Raw genomic sequence first — 22609 nt, 5'->3', positions numbered from 1 at the left:
TAACTGCAGAGTTCTCATGAGATTTGATGCGCTTGTGGTCCCAAAACGCGTCATGCTAGGAAAGGTATCCACACCCTTATAAGGCATGCTTCATTCCCCCTCTCCAACCGATGTGGGACGGATGTAACACGGATGTTACAATATGATACATTTTACAAACATCGCATTCGTTTTTAAAAAGACAAACTTTCATTACATCGAAAGTTGACGGCATGCATACCATTTCATAATATATCCAACTATAATTGACTTAATAATAATCTTGATGAACTCAACGACTCGAATGCAACGTCTTTTGAAATATGTCATGAATGACTCCAAGTAATATCTCTAAAATGAGCAAATGTACAGCGGAAGATTTCTTTCATACCTGAGAATAAACATGCTTTAAAATGTCAACCAAAAGGTTGGTGAGTTCATTAGTTTATCATAATCGATCATTTCCATAATTTTTATAGACTACAAGATTTTCATTTTCATTTCTCATAAATATACGTCCCATACATAGAGACAAAAATCATTCATATGGATTGAACACCTGATAATCGACAATTACAAGATGCATATAGAATATCCCCATCATTTCGGGACTCCCTTCGGACATGATAAATTTCAAAGTACTAAAGCATCCGCAACAACGGATGGGGTTTGTTAGGCCCAATAGATCTATCTTTAGGATTCGCGTCAATTAGGGGCTCGGTTCCCTAATTTTTAGATTACCAGGCTAAAAGGGGAATATTCGGCTTCGATCCATTCAACCATATAATGTAGTTTCAATTACTTGTGTCTATTTTGTAAAACAGTTATAAAACAACGCATGTATTCTCAGTCCCAAAAATATATATTGCAAAAGCATTTAAAAATGGAGCAAATGAAACTCACAATACGATATTTTGTAGTAAAAATATGCATGCGAATGAACTGAACAATGCAAGGTTGGCCTCGGATTCACGAACCTATATCATTTATATATATATATTAATATCTATAATCGTAATTGAACAATTTCATATATTATAACTTATATTATATATATTTAATTTGTGTATATACATTTATAATGACTAATATTTATATAGTTATATTAATATATATTTGGTTAATATTATATTAAAAATACTTAATTTGTTATATATGAATATCTATATAAAATGTTAATGTGATTAATACTTACTTATATGTAATATTACTAAAAGTATATTTTTATATACGAAATGTTTATTTGGTAACATAATATCAGTAATAGTAATAAAAGTTGTTTTTGATTATAATGATAATACTACTAATAATAATAACTACAAAAATAATAATTTTACAAATAATAATAATACCAATATTTATTTTGATATCTATAATGATAATAATACTACTAATAATAATACTAGTACTTATGATAATAATAAAAATAATAATGATAATACTAATAATAATAATAATAATAATAATAATAATAATAATAATAATAATAATAATAATAATAATAATAATAATAATAATAATAATAATAATAATAATAATAATAATAATAATAATAATAATAATAATAATAATAATAATAATAATAATAATAATAATAATAATAATAATAATAATAATAATAATAATAATAATAATATAACTACCTCAATAATAAGCTTCCAAAAATAAAATCCACAGCCCGGGCTCGAACCCGCGACCTCACGCTAACACAAATCACCTCTTAACCATCCAACCATTCCTGTTTTTCTGAAAATATCCGAACCTGATATCTATATATCTAGTATCTTTCTGTTTTCATCTTCCTCTCCTAAAACCCATTTATTCTTCATCGTCATCATCATACTATCTTCATCGTTTCCTCTCATCACCATTATTATTCATTTCATAACAGTATCATCATACATCACAGTCTGCTATTCATCATCATCGTGTAATATCTTCACCTTCCTCGTTCGATTATCATAGCAGTCCACCAAAAAGTCATGAGTTGGGTTACGGCCCACTACTAACTTAAATAGCAATTCGGCCCAAGCACAAAAAGGGATCCCAGCCCAACATTTTACGGCTCAAATAAAGAAACAGAAACAATTTCACTAAATTTATATGCATCTGTTAGTGGTACATCCATGAGCCTCTTTTTTTTTAATTAATATATTCGACATATTAACTTTACATCTCATCTTATCTTATCATTACAACTAATATACCGTTTCATCATTTTCAATATTTATTTCTATCATCGATATCAATCAGAACCAGGAACAGAAATAAACGCGAGTTGTGGGTTTGTTTGATGGTTTTGGGTTACGTAAAAGGGGCAGCAATAGTGGGATTTAACGGTGGTGTCAAATGGTGTTTGCAGTTTGAAGGGAGTGGCGGTTACAGCAGGTGAGCAGAAAAAGTAAAACGGCAGTAATAGTTGAAACAGAAAACGTAAATGGAGGTGGTTGATCAAGCTCATAACCGAGACAGTAGCAGCTGAAACCGGTGGCTGTTGAGTGATTGTTCAAACAGAAAAGATAAGTGTAACATTAGCAAAGTGATCAACCCATAGTAGCAGTATATCGAGCAAGAGATGTGTTTTGTTATCGGATGAAAACAAACAGAATTATATTAGAGAAGTGTTCATGGTGGTTTGTGATGAATATGGTGATCGACTTAGTGGTAGTTCGTGGTGGATCAAGGATGGTGATTGTGGTGGTAATGGATTTCTTGCTTATCGAATTGATACAATATATATATATATATATATATATATATATATATATATATATATATATATATATATATATATATATATATATATACACACACACGTATAGATGATGACCGTGGTGGTGGTTGTTTGCAAAGTGGTGTTGGTATAGATTGAACCCGAAGCAATAGTACAAATGGGTTGATGATCTTGTGTGATTTTTGCTTGACGGGAAATAGATACAAATGAAATGGGTTATCAGTTGTTGAGGACGGTGAGTGTGGCGATTGGTTATTTAGTTCATGGTGTTTCTTGAATGATGGTGAAAGGTGGTGGTGTTTGGTTGTAGAAATATGTGTGAGAGAAATATATAGAGGCAGACGGCCGTTAGTAGTGTTGGCTCACGATTGTTGGTGGTTATGGTGATTCACGTAGGATGGTGGTGGATTAAGGTGGTAGTAGTGTTGTAGTGGTGGTCTCCGATGACCATCAAGGTGGTGGAGGTTAGATGGCATCGGGTTACAGAGATAACTCGAGGATATGTTGAGGTGATGAAGTAATACTATAATTGAGTTTGTGTGTGTGTGATTAACCATGTACTATGAATGTATCCATAAATAATTAGATTGGTTAGTTAACAAGAAAACAACAGTGACATAAATTAAATTCACGTGAGACTTACTTGTCTATATGTTACCGACAGAATTCCACGGATATTATATCATGCTCCATTGATAATTAGTGGCGGACAAAAAGGTCTCAGAAAATTCCCAAACTTTTAGATTAACTATATTTATTTATTTTGTTCATTATGGTATAAAATTCGATCTTTAATTTGTTAAATAAAAATTACATCAACTGTCCCTCTCAATTCTGGGTAAAATATAAAAAGTTCTAAAATTTAACAAACAGCTTCTAAATACATTCTTAATAAGTCTATAATTTATAGAACTTCACATAAGTCCAAATTTAACTTGCTTAATATCAATTGAATGACAATTGAGTGTTACAGTCGTTTACTAAATAGATTCGAAATCACAAAATATATATTCAATATACTTTATTTATATAGATGTATTTATAAATAATAATTATCATAATATCATATTTTTATTCTATTTTACATAATTAATTTTAATAACAACAACATATAATATTTTAAATTATATTTTCAATTATTATATATATATACACACATATCTATTTACAAATAGTTGTTCGTGAATCGTCGAAAATAGTCAAAGGGCAATTGAATAAATGAAACAGTTCAAAATTTTTTTGAGACTCAACATTACAGACTTTGCTTATCGTGTCGAAATCATATAAGAATAAAGTTTAAATTTGGTCGAAAATTTCCCGGTCGTCACAGTTCAATTTTTAAGTTGTAATCGTTTATATTAAATAAGTGCGAAGACGGAAGACGAAAATGACGATTTGAAGACGCAAATGACCAGAAAGCTCAAACGTACAAGTTAAACTCCAAGTGGTTCAATTTGTTGATGAATAACGTCTAAAAATTGACAAGAGTACTAGCCGCGAAACGTAAAGTACAAGATATTAAATCATACAAACAGACGTTCGAGAAACCGGAACCGAGACATAAACGGGGCGTAAATGTACGAGACAGCGGAGCTAAAATTACAAGTCAAATATGCACAAGAATATAATATTATATATATATATATATATATATATATATATATATATATATATATATATATATAATTAATAATAATATAATAATAATATTAAAAATAAATAAATGATACGTACTAGCATCACTTTCCAATTCAATAATTCATTCCAGTGGACAACAATTTCAACCAAGCAAGCTGGCACCAATCAATCAAATTACAAATAGTGATTCAAATGGCCTATAAATAACTTGAGCATTTTGTCGATCAAAACACACCTTCACCTACAACAATTCAATCTCAATCTCTCTGTCTCTATAATGTGAAATATATATATATATATATATATATATATATATATATATATATATATATATATAATATTTATAATATATATTAGTTTAGTTTTATATTAGTTAGTTTGGGTAATGTAACGGTTAGTTTACGGGTTTTAAAGTCGAAGTTCTGTCCGTGTAAAGCTACGCGATAAATAATCATTGTAAGTTATGTTCTCCTTTTTAAATTAATGTCTCGTAACTAAGTTATTATTATGCTTATTTGAGCCGAAGTAATCGTGATGTTGGGCTAAATATTAAGACGGGGTTATTGGACTTTGGACCATAATTAGGGTTTGGACAAAAGACCGACACTTGTGGAAATTAGACTATGGGTTATTAATGGACTTCATATTTGATTAATATAGAGATTTGCAATTTGAGGTATTTATAAATAGCCACATACGCTCGATCTGAAATGTCCCGTTTATATTGATTATAAACGTTCCATATTAATCGATTTTGTTGCGAGGTTTTGACTTCTATATGAGACGTTTTCAAAGACTGCATTCGTTTTTAAAACAAACCATAACCTTTATTTTATTGACAAGTTTAAAAAGACACCACCCAGATTATCCAGAAATGATAATCTAAAAATATCACACTTACACACTACCAATACATATTGGTTTACAATATTAATATGTTACAACAAAGTAAATCCCGAATGCAGTTTTAAACTATATTATACAAGCATGCTGACACCAAATCTTGTCCATATTTTAGCATGCAACAGCGGAAGCTCTTAATAATCACCTGAGAATAAACATGCTTTAAACGTCAACAAAAATGTTGGTGAGTTATAGGTTTAACCTATATATTTATCAAATCGTAATAATAGACCACAAGATTTCATATTTCAATATACATCCCATACATAGAGATAAAAATCTTTCATATGGTGAACACCTGGTAACCGACATTAACAAGATGCATATAAGAATATCCCTATCATTCCGGGAAATCCTTCGGACATGATAAAAACGAATTCGAAGTACTAAAGCATCCAGTACTTTGGATGGGGTTCGTTAGGCCCAATAGATCTATCTTTAGGATTCGCGTCAATTAGTAGATCGGTTTACTAATTCTTGGGCTACCAAGGAAAAAGGGGCATATTCAGCTTCGATCATTCACCCATATAATGTAGTTTCATTTACTTGTGTCTATTTCGTAAAACATTTATAAAACTGCATGTATTCTCATCCAAAAATATTAGATTTTAAAAGTGGGACTATAACTCACTTTCACAGATTTTTACTTCGTCGGGAAGTAAGACTTGGTCACTGGTCGATTCACGAACCTATAACAAATATGTACATATATATCAAAGTATGTTCAAAATATATTTACAACATTTTTAATACGTTTTACTGTTTTAAGTTTATTAAGTCAGCTGTCCTCGTTAGAAACCTACAACTAGTTGTCCACAGTTAGATGTACAGAAATAAATCGATATATATATTATATTGAATCAATCCACGACCCAGTGTATACACGTCTCAGGCTAGATCACAACTCAAAGTATATATATTTTTGAAATCAACCTCAACCCTGTATAGCTAACTCAAACATTACTGCGTATAGAGTGTCTATGGTTGTTCCAAATAATATGTATACATGGGTCGATATGATATGTCAAAACATTTGTATACGTGTCTATGGTATCCAAAGATTACACAATATATTAGAATACATGTATAATACAATATGAGTTAGCTAGGATATGATTAATATAGATTTGTTACCAATTTTCACGTAGCTACAACAAGCAAAATTATCCAATCTTGTTTTACCCATAACTTCTTCATTTTAAATCCGTTTTGAGGGATTCAAGTTGCTACGGTTTCATATTGAACTTAAGTTTATGAATCTAAATAGAAAAGTATAAGTTTATAGTCGGAAATAAAGGTTACAAGTCAATATTATAAGAGGTAGTCATTTCAGTCGAAAGAATGACGTCTTGATGACCATTTTGAAAAACATACTTTCACTTTGAGTTTAACCATGATTTTTGGATATAGTTTCATGTTCATAAGAAAAATCATTTTCAAAGTAGAACAACTTTTAAATAAAAGTTTAACATAGTTTTTAATTAACTAACCCAAAACAGCCCGCGGTGTTACTACGACGGCGTATATCCGGTTTTACGGTGTTTTTCGTGTTTTCAGGTTTTAAATCATTAAGTTAGCATATCATATAGATATAGAACATGTGTTTAGTTGATTTTAAAAGTCAAGTTATAAGGATTAACTTTTGTTTGCGAACAAGTTTAGAATTAACTAAACCATGTTCTAGTGATTACAAGTTTAAACCTTCGAATAAGGTAGTTTTATATATATGAATCAAATGATGTTATGAACATCATTACTACCTCAGGTTTTGTGGATAAACCTACTGGAAATGAGAAAAATAGATCTAGCTTCAAAGGATCCTTGGATGGCTTGAAAGTTCTTGAAGTAGAATCATGACACGAAAAAAAGTTCAAGTAAGATTTCCACTCGAAATAAGATTGTTAAAGTTATAGAAATTGAATCAAAGTTTGAATATGAGTATTACCTTGTATTAGAAAGATATCTTACTGTAAATAAGAAAGATTTCTTGAGGTTGGATGATCACTCTAAGTGAATTTGCAAGATTGGAAGTAAGCTAGCAAACTTGGAAGTGTTGTTGGTGTGTTCTTGAGTAGTTGTTTTATAACTTAGTTTATGTATGGATTTATGAACTAGATTGAGCTAGATTTTTATGAAGGTGATGAAGAACACTTAGAACAATGGAAGAACACTTGAGAGAGAGTAGTTTGATGCATGTAAGTTGCAAAATGAAAGTGTGTATGTGTGTGTTCATTCATGTGAATATGGTGTCACCATATTGTAACGACCCAACCCATATGCAATCGAAATATGCAAATAAATAAATAAATAAATATTTTTGTACAGCATAGTGGCGCGGCGCGCCAAAACGGCCTGTCCAACTTTCCTTTTTTTGCGAAAAAGATCTCATGCTTCCCGACACTTTTAGATCAAACGCTTTTCACAACATTTTATATTAGTTAAAACTAACACGTTCCAATAATAAAATGAGTTTTACGAGACCGGGCCCACATCGGCCGTTTTACGACTTTCGTACAAAATACAAGTTTTCAACCACGTGATTTTTAACACAAAATAAAGCCGAGCATGGCAATTGGGGATACGCTACCCAAATCCTAATCAAATCCAAAAGCAAGCCTTCTAAAGCAACTACGCGAGTCCACTAGTTCCCACGCTTACCCGAGCCGCCGCATCCATGCAATCTATAAAAAATGTCAACAACGAGAGGGTAAGCTAACGCTTAGTGAGTGAGAATATACTACATACATATATATGCATAAAATGGACACGACACACAAATAACCAAATACCGCATATCGGAGCATCCAAGCAAAAAGGCAAGCTAATCTAAGCATACCGTACGATCACTAAGCAATAAGCTAACAACACCAACAATATAGTAAGTTCGCAAACAACGTTGTGAACAATGCCAATAAGCTACAACCAGAAGGTTAGCTACATCACGACAATACAACATTATACGTATACAATATATATATATATATATATATATATATATATATATATATATATATATATATATATATATATATATATATAACAACGCGTAAAACATCCAAGGTTAACCATAACGCTATGCTGCTACCGGCTCGTGGTTCACACCATATGCATTTGAGTCATACTCTTTTATAGTGCTACCGGCTCGTGGTTCACACTCGATGCTACCGGCTCGTGGTTCACATCTTAGTTTATAGTGCTACCAGCTCGTGGTTCACACTCGATGCCACCGGCTCGTGGTTCACATCTTATCGCACACATGTTATGGCACTACCGGCTCGATGGTTCATACCATAACACCCACAAATAAATACGCCATATACACGTACGTATAAATACTCCACTCACAATATTAACCCTTCGCCATTGGGGTTATATAATCCACATCACACGCCCATGTGATAACGCACACACAAAGTGTGCACCTCGTCAAAGGTGGTTAACTAAAACGCACAACCGTGCCAATTAGACCTATACACAAGTCCATCAATCCACCTATATGTGAAGTGAGCTCTATGACCGAGAACCACCTCACCCGACCCGCACCCATCCTACACATACATATGCATATAGGATATTAACACTCACCTTGTCGCCTTAAAGAATGCCACCGAATAATCCGCAATCGCCGATGGAATGTACCTATTCCATTTATCACATAACAAGTAACACAATTAGGGTGGATATACAAATCAACCCAAATTGACTACTAGTGCAATTTCGACCCAGATGCACTTCCAAGCACAAATCGCGCCCAAATTAACCAATAATCACTAACACAAGTGAGAATGGTCCTAATACGCCAATTAAACCCAATCATAGGTGTTAAACACCTATCTTGCCCATAATGACACTTAAACCCTAATTTGACCCATAAGAAGTCAATATCACGCCATTAGCAAGTTTTGACACCAAAACATATTTAACTCGGTTCTATGCTTCAACTTAATCAATTTTAAGTTTATAAACCTTATTAAATCGGTAATTGAGTCATAATCATCAACAAACCCTAATTTTGACTCTAGTCAAAATTAGTCAACCACAAGAACCCTAATGGTTTCCAAAACATCAATAATCACTAATACTAGTGATTATACACCATTTACAAGTCTTAAACATGGTTAAATCATTAACCAACCCAAAACCCGCCAAATATCAAAATAGCAAGTTTCCATAAACTCTCTTCATCAACTAAGTGGGTTTTACAACTAACTATCTCAAACCCTAACATTGAATCTCAAATCAAACAATGAAATTCGGAGTTTGAACCTACCAATACCGCCAAAATGATGCCGTTGACGAGATGAACAACTTTAATATTTGAGACTTGACCCGAATCAAACTTCTTCTTCTCCAAATGGAGCTTTCTCTCACTTAAAATGGGTTTCTCACTCTAGGGTTTGATGAGTGAAATGTGATCCAAAATGATCAATGGATCAGTTTTGATGACCCCAAACCGACTCCAAGTGAAAAGACCAAAGTACCCCTCATTTAAACACTTTAAAAAAGCTGAAAATTGCATCAGACGGGATCGGAGCGCCGCTCCAACCTTCAGGTCAGTTTTCAGTTTCTTGTTTTGGCCATAACTTTTTTACCGTAGCTCCGTTTTCGATGAATCAAATATCGTTGGAAACGTAATAAGATTTTCTTTCCAATGGTAAGGCTTTGAAACATCAACTCAAACTTTATTTGGGGTTGAAAAGATACGTACACACCTTGTCACTTCAGACAACGTCCAGTTTCCTTCGACGTTCGAACAAGCAACAAGTACGTGCTTCGTATTCTTAATACACACATCGTACACCATAAATACATTATGTACAATAAATATTTGGGTCTTACACATATCATTGTTCATACCACTGTATCAAAATCACTGATGTATAAAGTGTGAGAATAAAAAAGTGATTCGAGTGAAGTGTGATTTAATTTCAAGTTTTGTATTGCTTGAGGACAAGCAACGTTCAAGTGTGGGGATATTTGATAGTACTCCAAATGATCATATATTTAGTAGTAATATCCTTCTAATATGTAAAGTTTTTAGTTATAATTGTTCTATTTTTAAGTTGTAATCGTTTATATTAAATAAGTGCGAAGACGGAAGACGAAAATGACGATTTGAAGACGCAAATGACCAGAAAGCTCAAACGTACAAGTTAAACTCCAAGTGGTTCAAGTTATTGATGAATAACGTCTAAAAATTGACATGAGTACAAGCCGCGAAACGTAAAGTACAAGATATTAAATCATACGAAAAGACATTCGAGAAACCGGAACCGAGACATAAACCGGGCGTAAATGTACGAGACAACGGAGCTAAAATTACAAGTCAACTATGCACAAGAATATATATATATATATATATATATATATATATATATATATATATATATATATATATATATATATATATATATATAATTAATAATAATATAATAATAATAATAATATTAAAAATAAATAAATGATACGTACTAGTATCATGTTTCAACTAGCATCACTTTCCAATTCAATAATTCATTCCAGTGGACAACAATTTCAACCAAGCAAGCTGGCACCAATCAATCAAATTACAAATAGTGATTCAAATGGCCTATAAATAACTTGAGCATTCTGTCGATCAAAACACACCTTCACCTACAACAATTCAATCTCAATCACTCTGTCTCTATAATGTGAAATATATATATATATATATATATATATATATATATATATATATATATATATATATATATATATATATATATATATATATATATATATATATATATATATATATATTAGTTTTATATTAGTTAGTTTGGGTAATGTAACGGTTATTTTACGGGTTTTAAAGTCGAAGTTCTGTCCGTGTAAAGCTACGCGATAAATAATCATTGTAAGTTATGTTCTCCTTTTTAAATTAATGTCTCGTAACTAAGTTATTATTATGCTTATTTGAGCCAAAGTACTCGTGATGTTGGACTAAATATTAAGACGGGTTATTGGACTTTGGACCATAATTAGAGTTTGGACAAAAGACCGACACTTGTGGAAATTGGACTATGGGTTATTAATGGACTTTATATTTAATTAATATAGAGATTTACAATTTGACGTATTTATAAATAGTCACATACGCTCGATCGGGTACGGTGGGCGGGATATTTATAAATACTAATAATTGTTCATTTGACCGGAGGCGGGGATGGATTAATAGTCAATCGACTCATTAAAACTGGGGTGAATTACATACAAGGGTAATTGGTGTAATTGTTAACAAAGTATTAAAACCTTGGATTACACGCAGTCGATAACCTAGTGTAATTATTAACAAAGTATTAAAACCTTGTTACAGTCCGAATCCCTAATTAGTTGGAATATTTGACTTCGGGTATAAGGTTAATTTGACGAGCATTTTATAATTATGACTGATGAACTATTATGGGCAAAAAAACCAGATAGGTATCAAATAAATCCAGGACAAAGGACAAGTAACCCAGAGAAATAAATTAAAATTAAAATGTCAAACATCATGATTACGGAAGTTTAATTAAGCATGATTATTTTATTTTTACATTTCCTCGTACTTTTAATTACATTTTATTTATTGTCATTTAATTATCGCCATTTAAATATTGTTATTTTAATTATCGTCATTTAAATTTACGCTTAAAATATAAAATCGACAAACCATTTATTAAACGGTAAAACCCCCCTTTTATAATAATAATAATAATTGTAATATATATATATATATATATATATATATATATATATATATATATATATATATATATATATATATATATATATATATATATATATATATATATATATTTGTACAAATATAGTTGTTTAAAATATAGTGTAAAATAAGTCGTCTCCTTGTAGAACGAACCGGACTTACTAAAAACTATTCTACTCTACGATTAGGTACACTGCCCATAGTGTTGTAGCAGAGTTTAGGTATATCTCATCTGTAAATAAATAAAATAAAACTTGTGTAATTTGTATCGTATTTAGTAATAAAAATATAGTATATTTCGTATACACTCCGCTGCATCATCAAGCTCGCAAACTTTTGGGTTATGTGAATAGCTACTAGTTTAAGTGCAGCTAATTAATAGGCTCTGCGAATGCGAATGGCCAGATGTAATTTATTAGTGCACAGACGAGCTAGGTAAAAAATTAGAAGATAATTTTTCCGTTTAGAAGGTTCTAGATGAACTTTTTTCGATATACAAGTTTTTCGTTTTTTTTGCAAAAAAGAAAAAATGAAGATAGAACAAAATGACTTGTTTTCCATTAATATACAAATAGAACTTTGTTTCATGTTAGTGACTTGTTCCGTATTAAAGAGATAACTTATGCGGCCACTCGAAAAGCCGACTAGTCGGTTTGATGACAAGCTCGTTCCATTTCGCTCAAAAACATCTAATTAATTGGTCAAACGCCAGGTCAAAGTTAGTCAGAGTCTGTCGGAGTTTAAGTCAATTAGGGGTGTGTACGGTTCGGGAAAAATCAATGAACTGAACTGAACTGAAAATAAGGAACCGAGTGAATCCCAAACCGAGCTATTTCGTTCCGGTCACCGATCAACATTTTGCAAGTTTTTCGATTTTCGGTCCAGACCCCGAAAATAACTGACGAAAAATATATGGTTCCGTCCTCGGTCCGTCATTTTACTACACAATGGGACCCTGGACAAAATTGAACTACTTTGGTCCGGTTCTATACCATGCACACCCCTAGTCAATCAAAGTCAAGTTGTGTCAAAGTTATGTCAAAATTATGCCTGGAAGAACGAGTCGGATTGGGTCGAAACGGGTCAGAATTTACATATACTAAAATTCAAAGTTTTACAGTTCGACCGGTTGGACCCATATACAAGACCCGTTGGACCCGCCTCTTTTTGTTGGACTGGGTGAATTTGAACCCGATCGACCCATTCTTATTTTTTGTCTAAGACCGAATGTGTTTTATAAAAATCTCATTAGACCAATTTTTAGGCATACGAATCTCAAAAACTAGAAACTTTACAACTCGACCCGTTTGACCTATGCAAGACCCATTAGATAGAGATGGCAATGGCCACCCGATCCGATGGATATCCACCCGATCCACCCGCTTCGTGATGGATATGCATGAACCTAAATGGATATGGATACGGATATGGATGAACCTTAACGGATATGGATATGGATATGGATGAAAAGTTTTTATCCATGGATATATCCATTACCACCCGAAATACATATACAAATATATAAATATGGATACATGCGTACATATTTATGATTACAAATTTATTTACCGTTAAATTTACATTTTTCTTTCAACCCATGATGAAATAACTATAATTTTTTTTTTAAAAGCAAGATAATTTTATTGATAAGGAAATGATACAAAGAGGATTACAACATAAGTAACACTAATTTGAGCGAAACTCGAGGACCTATACTAGATATAAAGAAGAAAACTAACAAGATGTAGAATACCCTAATTTCGGAGCAGTATTATCAAACTTAACATCAATCACCATCACCCTCATCATCTACTAATACATAAAAAGGATTGTTTGTTTCAATTCTATCTTTGGAATATATCTTATTATTACCTTCACCATCAATGCCCTTCCCTTTATCTCTTTTCCTTAAAACATTATGATTTCGACTTTTCTGGGACTCCACATTCCAATCTGTTTCCTCCACAGCAATATTGTCTTTAATACCATAATTATTCTTAACTGCATTTTGCTTGATACCTTTTGCTTCTGTTGACTGCCATTGACTTTTATTATTATCAAAATTCAACTTATGAAATACCCTTCCTTTCTTACCAACAACTTTAGAGCCGTCCTCAACACACTGGTTATTTAAATCAACTGTTTCACCATCATTGTTGATTTTCAAAGCGTCTTTTAACACTTGTGCAGATACTTCATCTTCTGTTTTAGGCCTAATTTTACAAGTATTAAACGAGTGCCCAAACACTTTGCAATGAGTGCATAAAGGCGGTTTCCATTGATAAGTCACCTCAAGTTTACCCACTTTGGCTGGAAAAGAACCAATCACAGGATAGGAAAATTCGACAAAGCTAGGAAGGTCATCAGCTGCATTGACTTCAGTCAAAACTCTAGCAAAACCTAGTCTTCCACTTTTACTCAAACATCTCTCTGAAGTAACTTTGTCCATCAACATAGGCCTACCAATACCACTAACAAGTTTACCTATACTTCTGCCACTCCATAGTTCAATGGGTATATTGTGAATGCAAATCCAAATTGGAACTTTTTCAAGTTCAATTTTTTCAAGCCAAACCCCAGGTTCCCACTGATGAAATAACTATAATATATTATAATAAAACATGTATATCTAATAAAGTAAACTTACAAATTTCATATTTAATTTTTCATAATCCATGATTTATATTAAAAATAAAAAAATTTATTATATCTTCGACAAAGATTACATTTTCTTATGGATAGATTTTAATTATGTCATGTCATATTTATTTTTTCTATAGTACGTTTTTATTTTAATCATATATTAGAAAATATTATAACATTTTTTGACATCCATTGGATATCCATTAACCCGCTAAATCCATTGGATATGGATATGGATATGGATGGATGACTTGAAACTAAATGGATATGGATCTGGATGAACAAAAACTAAATGAGTATGGATACGGCATCACCCGATCCATATTCGATCCATTGTCATCCCTACCATTAGACCTAAATTGAATACTTTGGGTTTGGTTGGATAGGTATAGTAAAAATATTAACATTTTTTATACTCAGATTTTGTGCACTACACACACGTTTAAAATATTTATGTATATATATATATATATATATATATATATATATATATATATATATATATATATATATATATATATATATATATATATATGGGCAGGATCAATGGCGAAGTAACCAATCGGGGGAAGCGGGGGGAAGCAAATTTTTTTTTGTTTTTTCGTTTTTTTGGAATTTTTTTTTTCCGGCATCAAGGTCACACAAAAATATGAACATTTAGAAGAGACACTTCGTGATGAATGTTATTATTTAGGCGGGAAAACGATCGACAAAAATAACATTCAAGATAATATTGTTCGTGAAGAATATGAACGTTTTTTTTCATGTTTTGTGAAGTAAAATTTAGCCCGATTTAGGGTTTAGGGTTTAGTGTTTTGGGTTTATTCCATAAACTCAAAACACCAAACCCTAAACCCTAAACCTAAACCCTAAACTTTAAACTCTAAACCGTTCGTGTTAAAAACTCAATCTAAATCCTAAATCTAAACCCTAAATCTAAACCCTAAACCCTAAATTTCTAAACCCTAATATCTAAACCCTATAAACCCTAATATCTAAACCCTAATATCTAAACCCCAATAGCTAAAACCTCAACATACGCTCGAAAAACACGATAATTGTTATATATTACTTCTTCGAGCGTTTTCCCGCCAAAATAAAAACATTTATCACAAAGTGTGTCTACTAAATGATCATATTTTCATCCCATCTATAATGTTCGTGAACAAAGTTTTTTCAAAAAACGAAAGAAAAAAAAAATTTTGCTTCCCCCTGATTGGTTACTTCCCTCTTGATCCTACCACTATATATATATATATATATATATATATATATATATATATATATATATATATATATATATATATATATATATATAGTCAACGTTAGTTAACGCACAACACGACCCCGACTAGACAAGTCAAATATGCAGAGACCTTTAATGCTAAATAAATGAGTCATAAATTGCATCCCTCTAAGTTTAACATCATCAAAACCACAAGAAGAGATGACCACTTAAACATGACACTATATATATTTAAACCTTTTGTTTCGAGTTTTTGTACATGTATCATATTGCACAGTTAATACAAGATACTTATTTTTGTTCAACCAAACCACAACTCCGAACAGGAAACCTTTAAACATTATCATCCTTCAAAAAAACAAAAACAACTATGACTCACTGGTAGAGACAACATCATCCTTATGCTTGACAACGCCCGAATCCACGAGAATTGGTATTTCTGCTGCAAGCCATGGTGCAAGTCCCAAACAAAGAGCATGCGCTATACCAAACCTAGGCCTGCAGTACACAAACATCTCCATTAGATAACACTCAAATTTGAGTAAAAAAGAACTCTAATCAATACAATCAAAGTGTCTAGCTAAAGGTGGTCAAATGGTCTCAAACAATTGGGTGAAAACAAATAAGAAGTAATAATAATATATAAATGGTTAGTGTATTAGGCAAGACTACCAAAACTATAGTATTTCAATAATTAGTTTTTTATTTCTTTTTAATATAAGGTTTTGTGCATTAGAAATACACTTGGACATCCTCGACTTGTTTGAAAAGCTTACTCCATAATTCTTCAATTGGTAGATGCACTACCAGAGGAGGACGGCGCCGGACGACGCGGACGACGACGACGACGACAAAACCCAATCCCACAAAAGTGGGGTATGAGAGAGGTAAGATGTAATCCTTCCCCTATTCTAGAATAAAGAGAAGTCATTTCTCCACCCAGAGCGAAACACCCTAAGAGTAGAGAAAGTCCTCCTCTCAATGTTCTATGGATAGAGAGATTGCTTCCGAATGGACCTCCGGCCAATAAGTAGGTTAAAATAATATATAAAAAAATGTGAGACGCCATGAAAATGGTAGAATCAAATTTTCATGGGTTTTAAACCTGCCTGAACTTCAATTTAGGCTCTAAACGACAAGTCGCCAATAAATCGACGCTTGTTGTTAACTCGATCAATAGAGCCATAATAAATAGGAAATAAATTATAAGTCGTTGATACCATCAACCAATTAGGTAAAAGGGTTATGGCTTGATTAGTTCTTAGTGTGGAATTTCATCCTTGTTTGAGTTGCGAATCGACTTTCATATTAAACATGATTACTATTACTATATATGAGCAAATAATTTACACAACAACAACAAAACTCAATACCACATAAGTGGTGTATGGGGAGGTGAGATGTAGACAATCCTTCCCCTATACGAGAATAAAGACAAGTCATTTCTCCACCCAGAGTGAAAACACTCTCAAAAGTAGAGAAAGTCATCCCTCTCTCTATTCGGCGGATAGAGAGATTGCTTCCGAGTGGACCTCCGGCCAATAAGTAAGAAAAAATTCTTAAAAAAAAAAAAAAAATTGAGACGCCATGAAAATGGTAAAATCAAATTTCCATGGGTTTTAAATCCTGCCTGAAATTTAATTTAGGATCTAAGAGTCAGTCAAGTCGCCAATAAATCGACGCTTGTTGTCGACTCAATAACTAGAGCCGATTGAGCAAATAATTTATTTATTTATTTATTACATGATGAATGAATGTATCTAGTAAAATTTGAAAAGAGGTGGAATTAATGGAAGATGCTTACGAGTTCTTGGCCCAGAGTGGCTTGAAATGCACAGTCAAGCAAATTTTCCCACCTCTATACATCTGCAACCACAAAATAAACAACAACTACGTAAATGCCAAACAATAATAATTTCATTTTGTAAACAACGGTACAATATAGACAAAACTAATAAAAAAAAGTATATACTTTCTCAGCTTTTCAACAAAATTGTAGTCGGAACAACGAGATTTTGTTGTTAAATAGGTATGTCTAGCATTCATTTTAACCAGATACAGGTATGTCTAGCAACAACTAATAATCATGATCTCCCTATTGATCAATAAACAGCCAAAACCATCTAAACAGGGAACATGTGTACCTCTTACATATCAAGTTTTCAAATTTTACATGTCACTGAAACTTTGAAGAATATTTAAAAGTCAAAGCAACAAGTAAGTTGTTTATTTTGGTACATGCGTCATCGTTTAGTCAAAACACAGTCTTTTCACTTGGATATGCATTATTCAAGGAAGCATTCTTAGGCAGGTTGAATAGTTTGAAAATGAATCGCAGCCCAACAATTCAATCTCGCGTTTTACTACTAGTTTAAAACTTTGATGAAAATCGGCCTAAATAGAGTTAAAAAGTCGGTCAACAAGTCAATCTCGGTCAAAATCCGATTTATTTGGTTAAAGTTTGGATTTTTTGGTCAAGTCAGGTAAAAAAAGTCAAAGTCAAAATTGGTCAACATTTTAGTATGGCTTAATATTTGGGTTTTGCAAGTCCATTTGAACACTGCTGGGCCACTACTTTTCTTCTGTTGTCTGTTGTCTATTGTCTGAGATACCATACCTGGGTATCTTATCTACACAATTATGTTTATGTATGTGTATATGTATATGATATAAAACATTAAGTTTCACTGGAGCCAACTAAATTAGCCTACATATTGACGAGATCCTGGCTTATTAGTTCCTGCCTAGAATTTTACAACCTTGGTTTCAATAATCAAATGCAGGACCCATAACTGAAGTTTCAATTCTACCTCAAGTCCATAATACTACTACTGAGCAAGAAAATCTGCTTTTCCTAAAGATGTTATTGGCATATTTGCTATTTAACATTTGCTACTACTAAGGGTACCCACCTACTGATCAAGTTTTTATTCCTATTTAATTAATTAAAAGCAATAAAAAAAACTCAATAATACTTCTCTTTTAGAAGGTTGATGCTTATAACAAAAGCAAATCTTTTAAGCAAAAATAAAAGTTACAAGGTTTTCCCTGTTCGGGTTACCTGGGAGGGCAAGTATTGACCTCATACTCTGGCGTGCGCACGGATTACACCGTGGCCTCCCACAAGATTCGGACCTGAAACCTTTTGCATGGTTTGACACACGGAGTCATGTAGGGCCGATCATAAATACTGTGTCTCGAAAGGATATTATTCAAGCCGGTTTTAATATGAAGTTCATGGGTGTGATCTTGTTCAACGTCTTGGTAACAGTTTGCCTATTGGATGGTATCAAAAGTATCCCATGTTACCAGGTCTTATTTTGCCTAGTCTAACTGATGCAAGTGATAAAGTTGGATGGGTTGGTTTTGATCAGAATATTCATGATGTATCGGTGAGGATCATTTGGGATACTATTCGGCCGTGCGATGTTCGTGTTCCATGGGTTGACGTGGTATGGTATTCTCAGTGTATTCCACGCCATGCCTTCTTGTTATGGTTGTTAATGGGCGAGCGGCTAAAAACTCAAGACAAGCTAAAACCATGAGATATTCGCCCAAATCAGCCTATGGTGTGTTTCGTATGTTCTAATGGTATGGATTGACACTCATTTAGTTTTTGAGTGTGTATATTCTCGTCGCATATGCCAGCTGATTCTGGTTTTTATTCGCATCCCTCTTGGAAGTTATGAATGGCGTTCAATTGTGGGGCCGATTGTGCCTGTTGCTAGGCGCAACTCTTCAAGGGTTATTGTTGCTAAGCTTTGTCTGGCGGTTTCGGTGTACTATATTTGGCAAGAAAGAAATACCCCGTTGACAAAACAAGCTCCTCGCACAGCGACTCAGTTTTTTCAGCTTATCATCTCGAATGTCCGTTTAAAATTATGAGTCTGAGAATTAAACCTTCAAGGCTAGTGGATCAGTTAAAGATTGATTGGCACCTTGGATAAAGAGTTGTTTGTTTTCCTTGCTTGTTATAGTTTGTGTCTGTAATAGGTGTGGTTTGCTGATTGTTTTGTTTTGGTTGTTTTTGCCTGGCTTCAAGGCTTGCTTGAAGCAGTTGCTCTTCATAGTATCATTCATTTAATATTTTTAATAAAATAATATTTGCCAGAGTAACCCTTTACCAAAAAGAAAGGACCCCAACCACTGGGATAAAGAGTTGTTTGTTTTCCTTGCTTGTTATAGTTTGTGTCTGTAATAGGTGTGGTTTGCTGATTGTTTTGTTTTGGTTGTTTTTGCCTGGCTTCAAGGCTTGCTTGAAGCAGTTGCTCTTCATAGTATCATTCATTTAATATTTTTAATAAAATAATATTTGCCAGAGTAACCCTTTACCAAAAAGAAAGGACCCCAACCACTGGGATAAAGAGTTGTTTGTTTTCCTTGCTTGTTATAGTTTGTGTCTGTAATAGGTGTGGTTTGCTGATTGTTTTGTTTTGGTTGTTTTTGCCTGGCTTCAAGGCTTGCTTGAAGCAGTTGCTCTTCATAGTATCATTCATTTAATATTTTTAATAAAATAATATTTGCCAGAGTAACCCTTTACCAAAAAGAAAGGACCCCAACCACTGGGCTATCTTGTGATGGTTCTTTTAGGATGAAATGTAATCCCAAACACCCTCTAGGCCCTAGGCCATAAAAGCTGAGATCATTTTCCCAAAATTGGTTATTCTTTTTATCACACTTCATTTATCCTGAGTACCGATTGAAACAATCTAAACCTTGCAACGGCTATAATCTACCCCAACTTTGAATTGAAAGCTTAAAACTATGCAACCTACCACTTTCTTTTTAAATTATAAACAACAAATTTCATAGAAGAAATACTTGATCTTAAATCAATATACAGCAACAATATTTAAATACATTATACATGTATATCATATCATATTATCATATAAAAAAGAGCATATTGCCAACAAAGGTAACCAAAGAACCCTAATTTAACATGTATAGTGAGTGATTTTCTCTTAAATGTCAACTTCAGGAAGAAGAAAATAGAGAAATTTAAGCAAAAGAAAACTATTTCTAATCCTTAAACAAAAATTACTCTTTCACTCTTTACTTTAGGGATGGCATCGGGTAGGGTTTGGTCGGGTATAGGCAATACCAAACCCAAACCCGATTAAGAAACTCACTCCCAAACCCGGTACTATACCTGGCGGGTAACCATTAACTAATTAACCGTCGGGTAACGGATTTCCCCACGGATAATCGGGTAACCATTTAATTCAAATCAAATTAAATTAAATGTTAAAGAATTTACAAACTACATTACTAACTGAGATTAAAATGTTAAAGAATTAAATGTTAAAGAATCTTGTTGTGCAGCTTGTTCATAGTAGCATCCAATGATTAATCTCAGTTACATGTCTGTACTCGGATGTAATGTATGCATGTTTTTCTTGTCCATTTTGGTGGGCCTTATGAAGTGGGCTAGTAGGATATAAGCTCAGGTTAGTATTTATTTGTAACTTTCAATGTAATATATAGAATAAACTTATCGGGTATATGGGTCGGGCATACGGGTCGGGTATATGAGTTTTTATTTAAAACCAAACCCGAACCCGCGAAAAAAAGTAAACCTATACCCATACCCGACCCTAAACCCATATACCCGAACCAAACCCGGACCAATAATATCGGGTTTCGGGTTTACCCATCGAGTACGGGTATTTTTGCCATCCCTACTTTACTTGTGCCAAAATTTAATTTTTTAACTCCTACACATGTAAAAATTGAAAATTACTCTTACCACATTGTGAAAATGGTAACTCTATTCACCTTTTACAATTCTAAGCAAATTACCCCAAAATTGATCACAAAACATAATAATAAAGATCATCAATTTAGCTTTCAATTCAATAAACTATAATAAGCTAATTAAAAACCTAACAATAACAATTAAAATCATGAAATTACGGTTTTTTATAACCAACCTTGTGAGTCTGGCCATCAAGTTGTGGCAATTCAAGTTCAGGAGCAGTAGCAGGGTAAGTAACTGGAATATCAAACTGCAGATCAAATTCATATTTATGCAAATTATGAACATACCAACATTTTCCAGTCCACCTTGTTCCTTCTGGATTTGCAGCTGAAATTCGAAACCAATCGTTATCTTTTGATTTGTTCATAGATGTGTATGCGATCAAAGCTTTGTACTCTTCCTTCAGACGTTGTGTCCAAACGGCGCCGTCTCGTGGACCGGCTTTGACTGTTAAAAGAGGGATTTGGGTTAGTGTTGATTTTGTTGTTGGATCCCATCCCTCCATTGTTTATTATTAGTTACTGTATTATTTTGAAGTCCTAATAACCTAGCAGAGGAAGAGGATAGATAATAAATCAGTTCTTACAGAAACGGCCCCTAACCCAATAAAAGAAAATTATGCCTTTCTGACATACGCACTAGGTTAAGCACTTAAGCATAAGAAAATATTGCGTGTATACAAGGTTGTAAAATTTAGTATTCCGCGACTTTTGAAGGGAGGAATCGAAAATTTGGAGATAAATCCGGGATTAATCGCATTCTACTTTATACATTTAAATATTAAATTTTAAAAATTATAGGTGTAAATATAAAAGTAAATCATAAACATAAACATAAATTTTAACATAATTGTCTAAAATTGTTTATTAGTTCAAAAGCTTTAAAGCTCTAGTTTAAATTCATGTTATGATGTTAACCAATTTTGACTTTGACCGACTTTGATTAACAAATTCGATTTTGACCTATCAAACGACGTTG

General features: G+C 32.8%; 1 protein-coding gene across 1 annotated transcript; it reads right to left on the bottom strand.

Annotated features, from left to right (window-relative positions):
* Nucleotides 1-16072: 16072 nt before the first annotated feature.
* On the bottom strand, nt 16073-22260 carry LOC139893098 (ubiquitin-fold modifier-conjugating enzyme 1-like). The gene is made up of 3 exons (XM_071876235.1): nt 21804-22260; nt 17675-17736; nt 16073-16368 (listed from the first exon to the last, which is right to left on the bottom strand). Exons 1-3 carry the CDS (start codon nt 22134-22136, stop codon nt 16239-16241), a joined length of 525 nt encoding a protein of 174 aa, XP_071732336.1. The 5' UTR covers nt 22137-22260; the 3' UTR covers nt 16073-16238.
* Between the last annotated feature and the right edge of the window lie 349 nt (nt 22261-22609).

Source organism: Rutidosis leptorrhynchoides, chromosome 2, assembly GCF_046630445.1.
Source record: "Rutidosis leptorrhynchoides isolate AG116_Rl617_1_P2 chromosome 2, CSIRO_AGI_Rlap_v1, whole genome shotgun sequence".
Lineage (NCBI taxonomy): Eukaryota > Viridiplantae > Streptophyta > Magnoliopsida > Asterales > Asteraceae > Rutidosis > Rutidosis leptorrhynchoides.
Note: the sequence above shows the minus strand (reverse complement) of the source record. Positions and strands in the feature narration are given on the sequence as shown.

Bases quoted from the DNA above. Each gene is read 5' to 3' on its own strand.
- LOC139893098 (XM_071876235.1), bottom strand. From the start codon at position 22,136: ATGGAGGGATGGGATCCAACAACAAAATCAACACTAACCCAAATCCCT. The intron at 17,737-21,803 runs GTTGGTTATAAA...TTGTGGTTGCAG, and splicing joins TTGATGGCCAGACTCACAAG to ATGTATAGAGGTGGGAAAAT. The intron at 16,369-17,674 runs GTAAGCATCTTC...TGTGTACTGCAG, and splicing joins CCACTCTGGGCCAAGAACTC to GCCTAGGTTTGGTATAGCGC.